Here is a 12,896-nt window from a genome sequence, read left to right on the forward strand (position 1 = left end):
ACAAAATTAGGCAGGGCTGGTAGCACATGCCTGTAATTCCAGCTACTCAGGAGGCTGAGGCAGGAAAATTGCTTGAACCCAGGAGGCGGAAGTTGCAGTGAGCTGAGATTGCGCCATTGCACTCCTGCCTGGGCAACAACAGCGAAACTCTGACTCAAAAAAAAAAAAAAAAAGAAGGAAGTCCTGCCATTTGTGACGACATGGATAAAACTGGAGGGCACTATACTGAGTGAAATGAGCCATGAACAGAATGATAAATATTACATTATCTCATGACTTACATGTGGAATCTAAAAACATTCAACTCATGGAAGCAGAGTAGAATGGTGGTTGCCACGGACTGGGCCTGGGGAAGTAGGGAGGGGTGAGAATGGGAAGAGGCTAGTCAAAGGATATAAAGTTTCAGTTAGACTGGATGAATGAGCTCTGTGGCTCTATTGTACAGCATGGTGACAATAGTTAATAAAAATGTATTCTAACTGGCATGAGATGGTATCTTATTGTGGTTTTGATTTGCATTTCTCTAATGACCAGAAGTCAGGAAACAACTGATCCTAAAGAGGATGTGGAGAAATAACAACACTTTTACACTGTTGGTGGGAGTGTAAATTAGTTCAAACATTGTGGAAGACAGTGTGCCAAATCCTCAAGGATCTAGAACCAGAAATACCATTTGACCCAGCAATCCCATTACTGGGTATATAACCAAAGGATTATAAATCATTCTACTATAAATACACATGCACACGCATGTTTATTGCAGCACTATTCACAATAGCAACGACTTGGAACCAACCCAAATGCCCAACAATGACAGACTGGAAAAAGAAAGTGTGGCACATATACACCATGGAACACTATGGAGTCATAAAAAAGGATGAGTTCATGTCCTTTGCAGGGACATGGATGAAGCTAGAAACCGTCATTCTCAGCAGACTAACACAGGAACAGAAAACCAAACACCACATATTCTCACTTATGAGTGAACAATGAGAACACATGGACACAGGGAAGGGAACCACACACTGGGGCCTGTCAGGGGGTAGGGGACTACAGGAAGGACAGTATTAAGAGAAATATCGTGCCGGGCGCGGTGGCTCAAGCCTGTAATCCCAGCACTTTGGGAGGCCGAGGCAGGGGGATCACGAGGTCAAGAGATTGAGACCATCCTGGTCAACATGGTGAAACCCCGTCTCTACTAAAAATACTAAAAATTAGCTGGGCATGGTGGCATGTGCCTGTAATCCCAGCTACTCAGGAGGCTGAGGCAGGAGAATTGCCTGAACCCAGGAGGCGGAGGTTGCGGTGAGCCGAGATCGCGCCATTGCACTTCAGCCTGGGCAACAAGAGTGAAACTCAGTCTCAAAAAGAAAAAAAAAAAAAAAAAAAAAAAAAGAGAAAAATACCTAATGTATATGACAGGTTGACGGGTGCAGCAAACCACCATGGCATGTGTATACCTATGTAACAAACCTTCATGTTCTGCACATGTATCCCAGAACCTAAAAGTATAGTTTAAAAAAAAACAATGTATTATAGACTTGAAAATTGCTGAGAGAGTAGAGTTTAAACGTTCTCACCATACACACAAGAAAAGGTAAGTCTGTGAGATGCTGGACATGTTAAATAGCTTGATTTAATCACTCCACAATGCATACATATATCAAAACATCACATTGTACATCATATTATATACAATTTTTACTAGTCAATTATACCTTAATAATGCTAGGAGGGAGAAAGAACTTTGTAGGATCACCTACAGTGTTAAAAAGGGAACTCAACGTGAGACACGTAATTCAAACAGAGCTATGAAAATACGGAATACTAATTTATGAAAGTGTAAAAAAAACCATTTACTTATTATGATCCCAATGACAAGAATATGTACCATATGTGAAATCTGATTAGGAAGCTTCTAAATATCTTTTCAGATGGTGCTAACCATTATATCTCAATGTTCAGCTGTTCACACCACTGAAATACTTGTGGTAATAATACAAGTGGTGATCCTTTAATCTAATGTTCCATTTTTCTGGTCTTTTCAATTTGCCACTCGACTCTTTATTTCTACTTTTTAACTACCACTTCAGTCCTCTCCTTCCCAATCTCTCTGACTGTACAAGACATTGTGTGAAATAATGTCAAAATACTTTTGCAAAAGCCTGTATAACATGCCACTCCTAATCAGAATTGATACAGAACCAAACAAAACTAAAAAATAAATATGTTCATGATTACTGTGGATACTTATATACCTGCAAAGAAACAACCTCTTTAATCTTTTCACCCTATACTGAGCAATTGCTCAGGTTGAGAGAATCACCTAACTGTAAGGACATGAAGTGTAGGAAAAAAATCAATTTAATTATCAACAACACCATTTATTATGTATGTTCATACTTTTCATTCATATTTTCTACATTAATACTTTTCAACCATTTTATAATATATTTTATAAAATATATGGGGGAAAGTGGATGCTGACAAGGATAAAAGCATTCAGAAATTCTTGAAATTGTGCCTAAAACAAGCAATAAATTCACTAGTTCCTCATCGATCAGTGGTTTACTCAGAACAGACATCAATAAGCTAGTGAAGGGTGTATATTTTTTTTTCCTTTTCACCAAAATAAGTTGAACAAAATTCCTGCGTGATTGCATATTTTAAAATCTAAGCCTCATGTCTGCCAACATTGCTGAGCTGCCATATCAATTATCTGTCTTAAGCCAAACAAAACCTTTCGTAACTTTGGAAGAAACTTCTACACAGGAAACTGTACATTTGAACAGGTGAAATTTGTCTGAATGTGCATTGTTTTTATACCAATTCTTAACTATTTAAATTATATAATATTCCATAACAGCCATAGTGGCCATATGACTGAAGATTAATTTAATTATCGGTTTTTCTAGGTGAGACCAGAAAAAGAAATCGAATAATGTGAATTTCTGCGCTACCATATAACTTCAAGTGGTGCTATCACAATTAGTTTTTAATGTTACAAAAATATTTAGTTGACAGTATTAAAAGAATTCCTGGGGAAATACCTCATATTCTTAAATATATATATTTTTAAATAGCTGTAAGCAAAATCACCATTTTCTTTGTATCTAAATCCTATCAATAGAAAGAGGGAAATGAGGCCAGGTGCAGTGGATCATGCCTGTAATCCTAGCACTTTGGGAGGCCGAGGCAGGTGGAGCACTAAAGCACAGGAGTTTAAGACCAGCCTGGGTAACATGGTAAAACCTTGTCCCTATTAAAAATACAGAGAATTATCTAGGCATGGTGGCACACACCTGTAGTCCCAGCTATTTGGGAGGCTGAAGTGAGAGAATCACCCAAGTTTGGGAAGTTGAGGTTGCAGTGAGCCAATATTGCTCCACTGCACTGCAGCCTGAGAAACAAGAGTGAGGCTCTGGGAAAGAAAGAAAGAGAGAAAGAGGGAAATTATGCACTCTCTTGTTGTTTTGTTCCAACATATTCTAACAATAAGGAAAGATTCAAGAAACTGAATTCTCATTTTCAAAATCACTCTAAAGTAACGCCGGGGAAATTAAAAGATGAGTAGTTTCTTTTCTTATTAATAAAACACTGTATTTTTGCCTCTATTTCCACATTTGGGTTTAGATCTTTCACATTAATCAAGGTGATAGTACTAGGTCAGAGGTCAAAGAATAATCACTCTGACACATAAATCAAAGCAAACAAATATGAAAACAAAGCAAGGAAAGAAACTTCATGTTACCATCAGCACCTATAAGACTGCATCCTACCACCTTCAAACGGCCTGAGTCCAGCCCTCTAATCTTGATCATTATGCTAGTTCTTTGGTACAGCCTGAGAGCTTATTCAATGATTCCAGTCTAATACACACATACACACATATGCACACAGACAAAGTTTCATATAATTATCCATTACACTCCTCTTTAAAAGATCGATAAATAATTACTGATTGTAGTTTTCTAAAGGTTTTATAATGGGGCATGGACTTCCATGAGAGATAAGTGGTAGTTAGTGGGAATACCTAAAAATGACTTGTGATTGACTTAGCCGAACTGATAACTCAATTGTTTCCCAGTGAATTTTCTTTCTCATCTCAATATAACACTTCTGCATATGCAGCACAACCAGTTATGTCATACTAGCTATCACCAAATAGAAACACTTAGCATACAATCTCAAGATGCTAGCATAACAGCAAATTGCAATCTCCCTAAGTCATTTCCAAGCACCTTCCTTCTCATGTCTCAAGCGCTGATCTGCAAATAAGCTTTTAATTTTGGTCTTGAGAACCAGAATTTTGAATTATTATGTTCCCATATGTTGCAACATTATCTATTTTATTTCCTTTTTAAAAAATCAAGTGAAATACCATTGACATTGCACTTGGTACTTGCAACTGAAAAGGAGTTAAATCAACTTTCTGTCAAAAATAATAAAAAGCAATGAAAATATGCTTTACTTTTATCAGCAAATGTGTCTTTCATTTGGTAATAATTAGGTAAGTCCTTAAGGAATGCTGAGAGGTTGAGACTTGAGAAACTATTTCAAACCGTAACTACTTCTAAGATTTGCTCTGATACAAAAGGCAGGAAAAAGATGGCAACTGGGCCTTACAGCCATATTGCTTTTTTACATATTATAATTTTAATTACACCGGGCGCGGTGGCTCAAGCCTGTAATCCCAGCACTTTGGGAGGCCGAGGCGGGTGGATCACGAGGTCAAGAGATCAAGACCATCCTGGTCAACATGGTGAAACCCCGTCTCTACTAAAAACACAAAAAATATTAGCTGGGCATGGTGGCGCGTGCCTGTAATTCCAGCTACTCAGGAGGCTGAGGCAGGAGAATTGCCTGAATCCAGGAGGCGGAGGTTGTGGTGAGCCTAGATCGCGCCATTGCACTCCAGCCTGGGTAACAAGAGCGAAACTCCGTCTCAAAAAAAAAAAAAATATATATATATATATATATATATATAATTTTAATTACATATTGAGATAAGATAATAAATATAAATTTATTTTGCTAACAAGATAGTATGCTACAGAGCTTTAAGCTTTAGCTAATCAATAACATTTGCTATTTACAAAGCAGTAGGTTTAATACATGACACATATTGTCTTTAAATCTCAGTCATCTTAGATAAGTCACAAACATACATTCATAGACTTATAAAGGTTCTGTATTCTCTAGTAAGGTTATTCATGAATAAATTAGTGAAGACTTACACACAATCATCTCACCAAATAAAAACGGTAATAATCATTAGAAAATAAAGTTGTAAATCTCCCATCATAGCTATGATAGGAGTTTGGTGAAAAGCAACAGCACAGTCATGAAGTATGGTCTTTTGGAGCAAGTATTTAAACCTTATTAATAATATTCCAGTACCCCACCACCACCACCATATAGTGTACTTTCATTCTTTCAAATTGATCTCCATTCTGAATCTAAAGGCCCAAATGAATTCATGTATTTTTTAAAAACAGCCAATCATCCAAGGATTATAAGGCTTAATGGTTTTAACTTCACAGTCACAAAGGATATTCTTGTGAAAAGTGTCAAATACTATATACCTATTTTAAAAAGGTTTACAAGTCTGTGAATTGATAGAAAAACATAAAGCAGAGTTTATCTTTGGGATTGTGAGATATGTGATGAGGTCTCATTTTTTGCAGTCTATAATACAAAATATAAAACAATACTTCAGCATCTAGAGGCTATACAAGGATAATGAAGCTCTTTAAAAATACACATAGATAATGTCTATTTAAAATATAGTTAGACATAGATAAATCTAAAAATATATATTTAATATATTTAAATATATTAGAAAAAGACAATCTACTACATATAATACTACTACATATAATACCCATATATAATACATAAATATGTAGATAATATACAGCTCCAAAATATAATCCTATTATACTATTAAACTAGAAAAGAAATTTAAATTTTAAAAATATAGGCAGGGAACAGTGGTTCATGCCTGTAATCTCAGCATGTTGGGAGGCTGAAGTGGGAGGATCGCTTGAGGCCAGGAATTTAAGAACAGCCTGGGCAACATAGTGAGACACTGTCTCTATAAAAAAAACTTTTTTAATTAGCCAGATGTGGTGGCACATACTTGTAGTCCCAAACACATGGGACGCTGTGGCAGGAGAATCATGTTAGCCAGGTATTTGAGGCTGCAGTGAGCTATGATTGTGTATTGTACTATAGTCTGGGACTTATCTCAAAAAATAAAACAATAAAAAAAAAATTAGAGTCCTAAAATTGTATTACTTAAGAATCACTTCATAGGCTAGGCCCAGTAGCTCACACATGTAATTCCAGCACTTTGGGAGGCCAAGGTAGGAGGACCTCTTGAGTCCAGGAGTTTGAGAACAACCTGGGCAATATGGCAAAATCCCGTATCTACTAAAAATTTAAAAATTAGCCGGGAATGGTTGCCCACACCTGTAGGCCCAGCTACTCAAGAGGCTGAGGCAAGAGGATCACTTAAGCCCAGAGAGCGAGACTGCAGTGACTTGCAGTCGTGCTACTGCACTCCTGCCTGGGCAACAGAGTGAGACCCTGTATCAAGGAAAAAAAAGAAAGAAAAAGAAAAAGAAAAAAACCACAGTAAAAGGCAAAGTCTATACTTCAACATTAAATCAGAAATCAGTAGAGATATACTATACTCAATTATAAAATTATAATAAAAATATATACACCTAAGCCCCAAAGACCATCATTAGCTTAACAGGAGTTTGTTGGTCAGGTGATTTGGATTAGGCAAACACCTAATTACTTCCAACTTTCTCAATTTAGGTGGAGTATGTGGAATAGCTAAAATTAGTAATAAAGAGAAAAATGACACCACAACTATTAAGAAAACAATGTATAATACAATTAAAGTGAAACAATTACAAGCAGAGTAATGCTACTTTCAAACCAAGGCACTAACCTTATTCCTTTAGTGAGCTATCTACTTAAAATCTCACTGTTAAATTTCTTTGGCCAAAAGATGATTCTGAAAAGTGAAACTATAAGCCAGGAGTCTTACAAATACTTTACTCCATTTAAGTACATTTAAGAGTCAAGTATCAGTTGTCTTTCTAATAAGGTAACAGACAAAACGAACAGTTACGTTAATTGAATCAAACATCCCTAAAGTAACACTGCTCATTTGAAAAAAACAAAAAACTATGTTTGTGTGTGTGGTAGATAGGTAAATGATGAACTGTGACACCAAACTAGCTCTTCCTCTGGAATTTTTTTCCTTGCTTTAAAACAATTCCTCCTCAGTCTGCATATTCAAGGTTTCTCTGATAGTAGAAAGTAACAATGTTTCAAAGTGAAGTCAATTGTTGTTATTGTTTTTTACCCTCCATTAACAGAATACATATCTTTATATACAACCAGGTTTCAATGTTACACTCTTGCAAACTAAATAAATAAGCATAATATAAATAAAAATCTGGATCAATACTTTCTAAAAAGAAAGGATAAGATCTTATATATTCATACATTGTTACATATAAAAAAGCAAGACTAGATTTTTCATCTAAACTAGAAGATGAAACAAATAATTCTTTACTTATGTAAGTCAGTATAGACTTCAGGAACATTTTCTTAAAATAAGTATTTTTTGTTGAATTATCATCACAATGTTTCAAATACAATTGTGTCTGCTACATAGAGAAAAACTAGACTCTAAATTCTAATACAATAACAGTAATAATTTAGAGGTGAGTTTCTCAGGGAAACTAATACAGCCTTGGACACCTCAGTTGCTCATCCCCCAGGAAGTGTCCTATGCATGTTACTGAAACTGTCAGCTAATATTTCCAAAGCTCGTATGATCTATTTAGTATTTAGGGAGCTCCTGAACAAAGTGAATGAAAAACGTCTTATCACATTAAAACAACAGATGTGGAAGTCTCAGAAAGATGAGGAGAACCTTCTGCTGTAAGTTCCACAGGACTCCAGCTCACACAGTAAATTGTAAATGATTTCAAATCCTCTGCTCTCTCCTGAAACATCTACTCCCCAAACTCCTGTCATCCTTCCTCATAGCTGATGTCCTTATAAGGTACTTAAAAGAAAAAAAAAAAAAAAAAAACTGAAATAAAAGATAAAAGAACCCCCTCCCACTTCCTTAACTCCACACTGGCACTCTGCCATTCCTACTGTTACAGTATACAGAGATCCCTGTTATCCTGTGATGGACCTTCAGCTCTCTTAATTTTGTTTCTGCTGGGATAGTAACAGTTCTGAAAGAGATGATAGATGATAGAGAAGTTGAAAAAGTCCTCTATCCAGAGCCACTATCCAGTATATATTTATTTACAGTATTCTGTATATAAATAGCCCTCATGTTCACATCTATAAATCTAACCCCAACTTTTTTATAACCTTAAAAAAAAAAAAAAAAAAAAAAGGAAATCAAAGTGAGAGCTATACCTTAACTATTCCAAATAGTCAAACTTGTCCAACTTCTCTGAGGGACAGAAGAACTACTAGAATAAATACAAAAAGGATTCCTTTTATAAATCAGTCACCAATCAGGCCTGATGATTTTCCCTTTCCAATATTTCTCCTCATCTTTCCCCAAAGAGTCTTGGCTCATGTTCCAACTAGCTCATGACTGAACTCCGGTGTTCTTTCTGCCATAACATTTTTGGCATTCTAAAACCTCCACACAGCAAATCCATCTTTCAGATGTCCTTGGTATGATGTCGCTATGAAAAGATTACTGAAGCTTCTAGCAATTTGAGTTTATTTTAATTCAAAGCCTTTTCCTGTACTTCCCTTAAATACCCCAGCCACCACCTTCAGGCCTGCTGTACTCCATAGGTGCTTGCTGCCCTTCTCCCTCTGCTCTCATCGCACCTTCTCCATGTAACACACCTCTATAGCTTCTGAGACACCTGGAATTCACCCTCCATTTAAAATCCCACTCCCAAACCTCTTGAACCATGCGTCTCTCCATTCTGAACTCTATAAAGAAGTGGGGGGAAAATTCTAGCTGGTCAATATTAAACAAAGACTATCACTATTACTTTGACCCAATTTGAATATTCTCCACTTGCTTTAGAATTTTAAAAAGTTAAAATTTTACAGAATTACCTTTGCTTTTCAAGAAATTTTATTTTACATTGTATATGTGCTTATGGAGCACTGCTGTTTAATTAATTGGTCTGCATCAAATGGAAAGGGTTGTATACAAGGCTTTCACAGTGCCTAGGAGAGTGCTCCTGCTCACCCAGAATAGACAATACTGATGTGGAAAAGGAGCATGAAATGACTTATATCAGCATTAGACAAAATGTGTCATTTTCTTGGAAGCTGCAAACAATTTACAGTTACCCGTAATATAAATTTCAATAAATAAAAACTCCTGGCACTCATTGTTACCTTAGTCTAGAACTTTTACAACTTCCTAGATAAGTGATTTCCCAACCTCCGCCCCTGGGGCTTTTAACAACTCTACGCTCAGTGCTGCAATTCATAGCCCTTAAGGTTTAGCAAACTCTGTTACAAATAGTTTGAAGAAAGCAATTCATGATTATTCAACTGATAATTAGAAAGCAATGCTAGTCAGTCCAGGGCTGAAATTCAGAACCTTTAGAGACCTCTGTCTCCACTCCTGAAACCCTGGCTGTTTACACAAAGACTGGCCCTGTACCCCCCGCCCCACATCTGTATCACCCTCCCTCTGGATGGCTCCAGAGGCAACCTGAAAATCCAAATTGCAACTGTAAACAGTGGTGGGTGGACTGAGTCTCCTCCGGGGGTGGCTGGACCCCTATAACGGCCCTCTTCCAACCTGCCTTCAGTGGCTGCTGTCCAGAGTCCCACAGCCTCAAAATTAAGGTCACAGCCAGCCTCGGGGTGTTCCTGGACATCACCCCAACCACTTCAACATCCTACTACCAGCATCCCGGGAATCAAAAACAAGACGGTTGCAACTTTCAGGTTTTGTCATTGGAAAATGTGTTTCCATGCTCATACAGAGGTGGAAGTAAAGATGACTGGGACTTGGGTAGCTGCAGTCCTGATCAGTTGTTTTCACAGCTGGCCGAATCAATCACACTCTCTTAAAAGCTTATCTGACAGGTGAGAAATTCCTGCTCTCCAGGTCATTCCAGGAACCCCTCAACACCAATCTGTGCTGAGAGAAGGGTCTGGAAGGGAAGGGAATGGTGCTACAATCATACTGAGGGTGTCCCGGACACACTCTGGTGCAGGAAAAAGGATTCTGGCGCCAGGTATGCGCTGGTCCAGGGTCCGTAGAGGAGTGAGGGGAAGAAAGCTGGGAAGTCTCAAGAACAAGGAGGGGCGCGGTGAGGAAAGGGCAAGATACCTTAAAACGTCATGAGAAGCATGGAAATGAGTGAGGAGGAGGCGGACTGGAGAGAAATCGGTGAATAGAGGAAGATGGGGCGAGTGGAGGATGAGCAACAGCGAGCGCAGCGCCTCGGGTTGCGCGACCAACCTCTTCCAGAGCGCCGGCGAGGCTGGCGGCCGGCCGAGCCCGGGAGCCAGAAAGTTGGCGGGGAGAGGGCCGGCCGGGCAGCGCCCCCTGCGCGGCGGGGAGGCGCCGGGCTGGCAGCGGCGCGGCGCCTTACCTTCTGGTCGACGATGGAGCAAGCCATCTCGCGGACGTGCGCCAGGCTGTAGTCCCCGGACGAGTCCTGCAGCAGCAGCACCGGCTCGCGGCTCAGGCCGATCTGCAGATGGAACGAGATACCCCCGACCGGAGCCGCGACGGGAGACAGGAACGGCGCGGGCCCGGGCCCGGACCCCGGGACCAGTGCGGCGGCAGTTGCCGCCGCGGCCGCCGCCACCGGCAGCAACGGGCTGGGCGGCCGCAGGACCGGAGGGGCGCTCATCGCTTGGCGGGGCGTGGGGCCGGGCAGCGGAGGGCGGGAGCCGGCGGCGCGGCAGTCGAAAAGTTTTGCAGCCGCTGAGCCAGGAGCTTCTTTCTACGAGAGCCGAGACGGAAAATAAAAACTTTCCGGAAAAGTCCCGGCGCGGGGGGAGGGCGAGGGGATGAGGAACGGGAGGGGAGGAGACGAAGGAGGGGGGAGGAGGGAAAATGGCCGAGGCGGGAGGACTCTGCAGCCCGGAGCGCTGCGCCGCGGGCACAGGGGAGGCGCCGTCGCCGCCAAGAAGCTGCCTCCGGGCGCCCTCGGAAGGACCGGGCGCCGGGTCGGCGCGGTCGGACGCCGGGCGGGGGCGGGAGGGGCGTGAGGGGCGGGGAAGGGGAGCTGGGGGCGGGCCCTGCGGAGCCACCACCCGGCCGGCGCGGGAGTCGCAGGAGCAGCGGCCGCAGTGGCCGCAGGGTGCCTGGTCGCCGCCCCCTCCTCCCGCAGTTCCCGGGGCCTGAACCTCCACGAGCCGGGGTAGGACCGCGTGGCGGGCTCGGAGCCGCCTCGGCAGGCGCGGCTCTTCCCTCCCTGACGGTACCCCAGTTCTCGCGGGTCCCGCTGCCCCGACTGCGGACGGAGTGGATGGGGCGCACCTCCTCCGACCCGCTTCCCGGGTCGCGAGCTTCCCGGGCCCCACGGTCCCTGCCACCTCTTCCGAATGCTCGAAGACGACGCACTTCGACTAGTGAGGTGACTTTTGAGGGATTCAAGAATGCTAATCACAGCGCTTCCCCTTAGGTCTTACCTTCGGAGGGTCAAGGGAGATGGGCCATCCGGACCCCACACACATCCAGGCCCCCTCTGAGAGCCCTGGGGTCTGTTGCCAAAGAGGGTAGGAAACCAGTCCACAAAAAGAGATTTAAACCTGTCTCTATGCTTTTTGTTGCTCTGACACGCCCTTACAGCCAACCCTACCTACTCCACCCAGCTCCTAAGGCACCGGATATACACCGCGAGCTAAGGAGAGGGTCGCTTTGAAAAGAAAAGGCATTGACTGCCCGAGGGCAAGAGGAAGATCTGTTAACGGTCTCCTTTCCTTCACCTTATTCTTTGCGCCTGAAGTTTCTACTCTGCAGCTTCAGAAACTATTCTCCTTCGCTATCAAAGTCTGTTATATAGGAGCGATGCTCCCAAGTCCACCTCAGCACCACCCCAGTCGTCACAAGCGCAGCCATCAGGATTGGGCACAACCTGCCCTAATTTGGATGGCTGTTTATTTTCGTTGTTGTTTTGGCGGGGGGTGGGGGGGATTGCTTCACATTCTTGGAGATGAATTCTAATTCTCCCCTTCCACCAGGGTGGGCTTCATGGGTGTGCGACTGTGCAGTTATCTAGGCCACAGCTAATAATACCACTGTTTGGTTTAATGCTCAGGGACAATAGTCTGCTGTGGCTGTTTTGTTGTTCTTCATAATTTTCAAACAAGAAGCCTCACATTTTTATTTTGCAATGGGCCATGCTGATTATGTAGTCAGTCCTGCCTCTCTCTTCTCCATTTCCCTAGATCTTCCCATTCCCCTGCTTAAGTACAGGCAACATACCTAAACAAACATTTTGCATTTTCTTTTGTATAGCATATTTTGTCATGTCTTACTTTATGTCTTGACTTCTGGTTGTGGCCCAAGATATTGCAAGGTAGTTTCCTTTAGAACAGTGTTGCCAGGGTCAGTAATGGAGCCTCCACACAGCAAGGCTACACAACTACATTGTGTCATTCACTGCTTGAAAAGAGACTTGAATTTATTCTCTGAATGTGGTGGTTTGATAAGATCTACCACCTGTGTTTACATTTTCCCTTTTTAGTTACTTATGAGGTGGTCCTCTTCGTACATGATACACGTAGGTGATTTTCCTAATGTTTTAGATTCAGTTAATCTAGGAGAATGGGGGAACTTTTCTTGATGAAATGCCCTTCTGTAGGATGTTCTTTTAAATGTCCAAAAATATATTTAATTTTCTTTC

The 12,896-nt window shown here is 41.5% G+C and overlaps 1 protein-coding gene across 3 annotated transcripts in view; it reads right to left on the reverse strand.

Moving 5' to 3' along the window:
• PRKD1 (protein kinase D1) overlaps positions 1–11,210 on the reverse strand; it is a 350,894-nt gene extending 339,684 nt beyond the window's left edge. For 2 of the 3 annotated variants that reach the window (XM_039469407.2, XM_039469406.1), the window contains exon 1: positions 10,632–11,210. In XM_039469407.2, coding sequence (XP_039325341.1) covers positions 10,632–10,895 — 264 coding nt within the window. In that variant the 5' untranslated portion in view covers positions 10,896–11,210. Of the gene's footprint in view, positions 1–10,366; positions 10,527–10,631 lie in introns of those variants that run through there. The other variant, XM_074393281.1, reaches the window with a different exon arrangement.
• Between the last annotated feature and the right edge of the window lie 1,686 nt (positions 11,211–12,896).

Source organism: Saimiri boliviensis, chromosome 2, assembly GCF_048565385.1.
Source record: "Saimiri boliviensis isolate mSaiBol1 chromosome 2, mSaiBol1.pri, whole genome shotgun sequence".
NCBI classification, from domain to species: Eukaryota; Metazoa; Chordata; class Mammalia; order Primates; family Cebidae; genus Saimiri; species Saimiri boliviensis.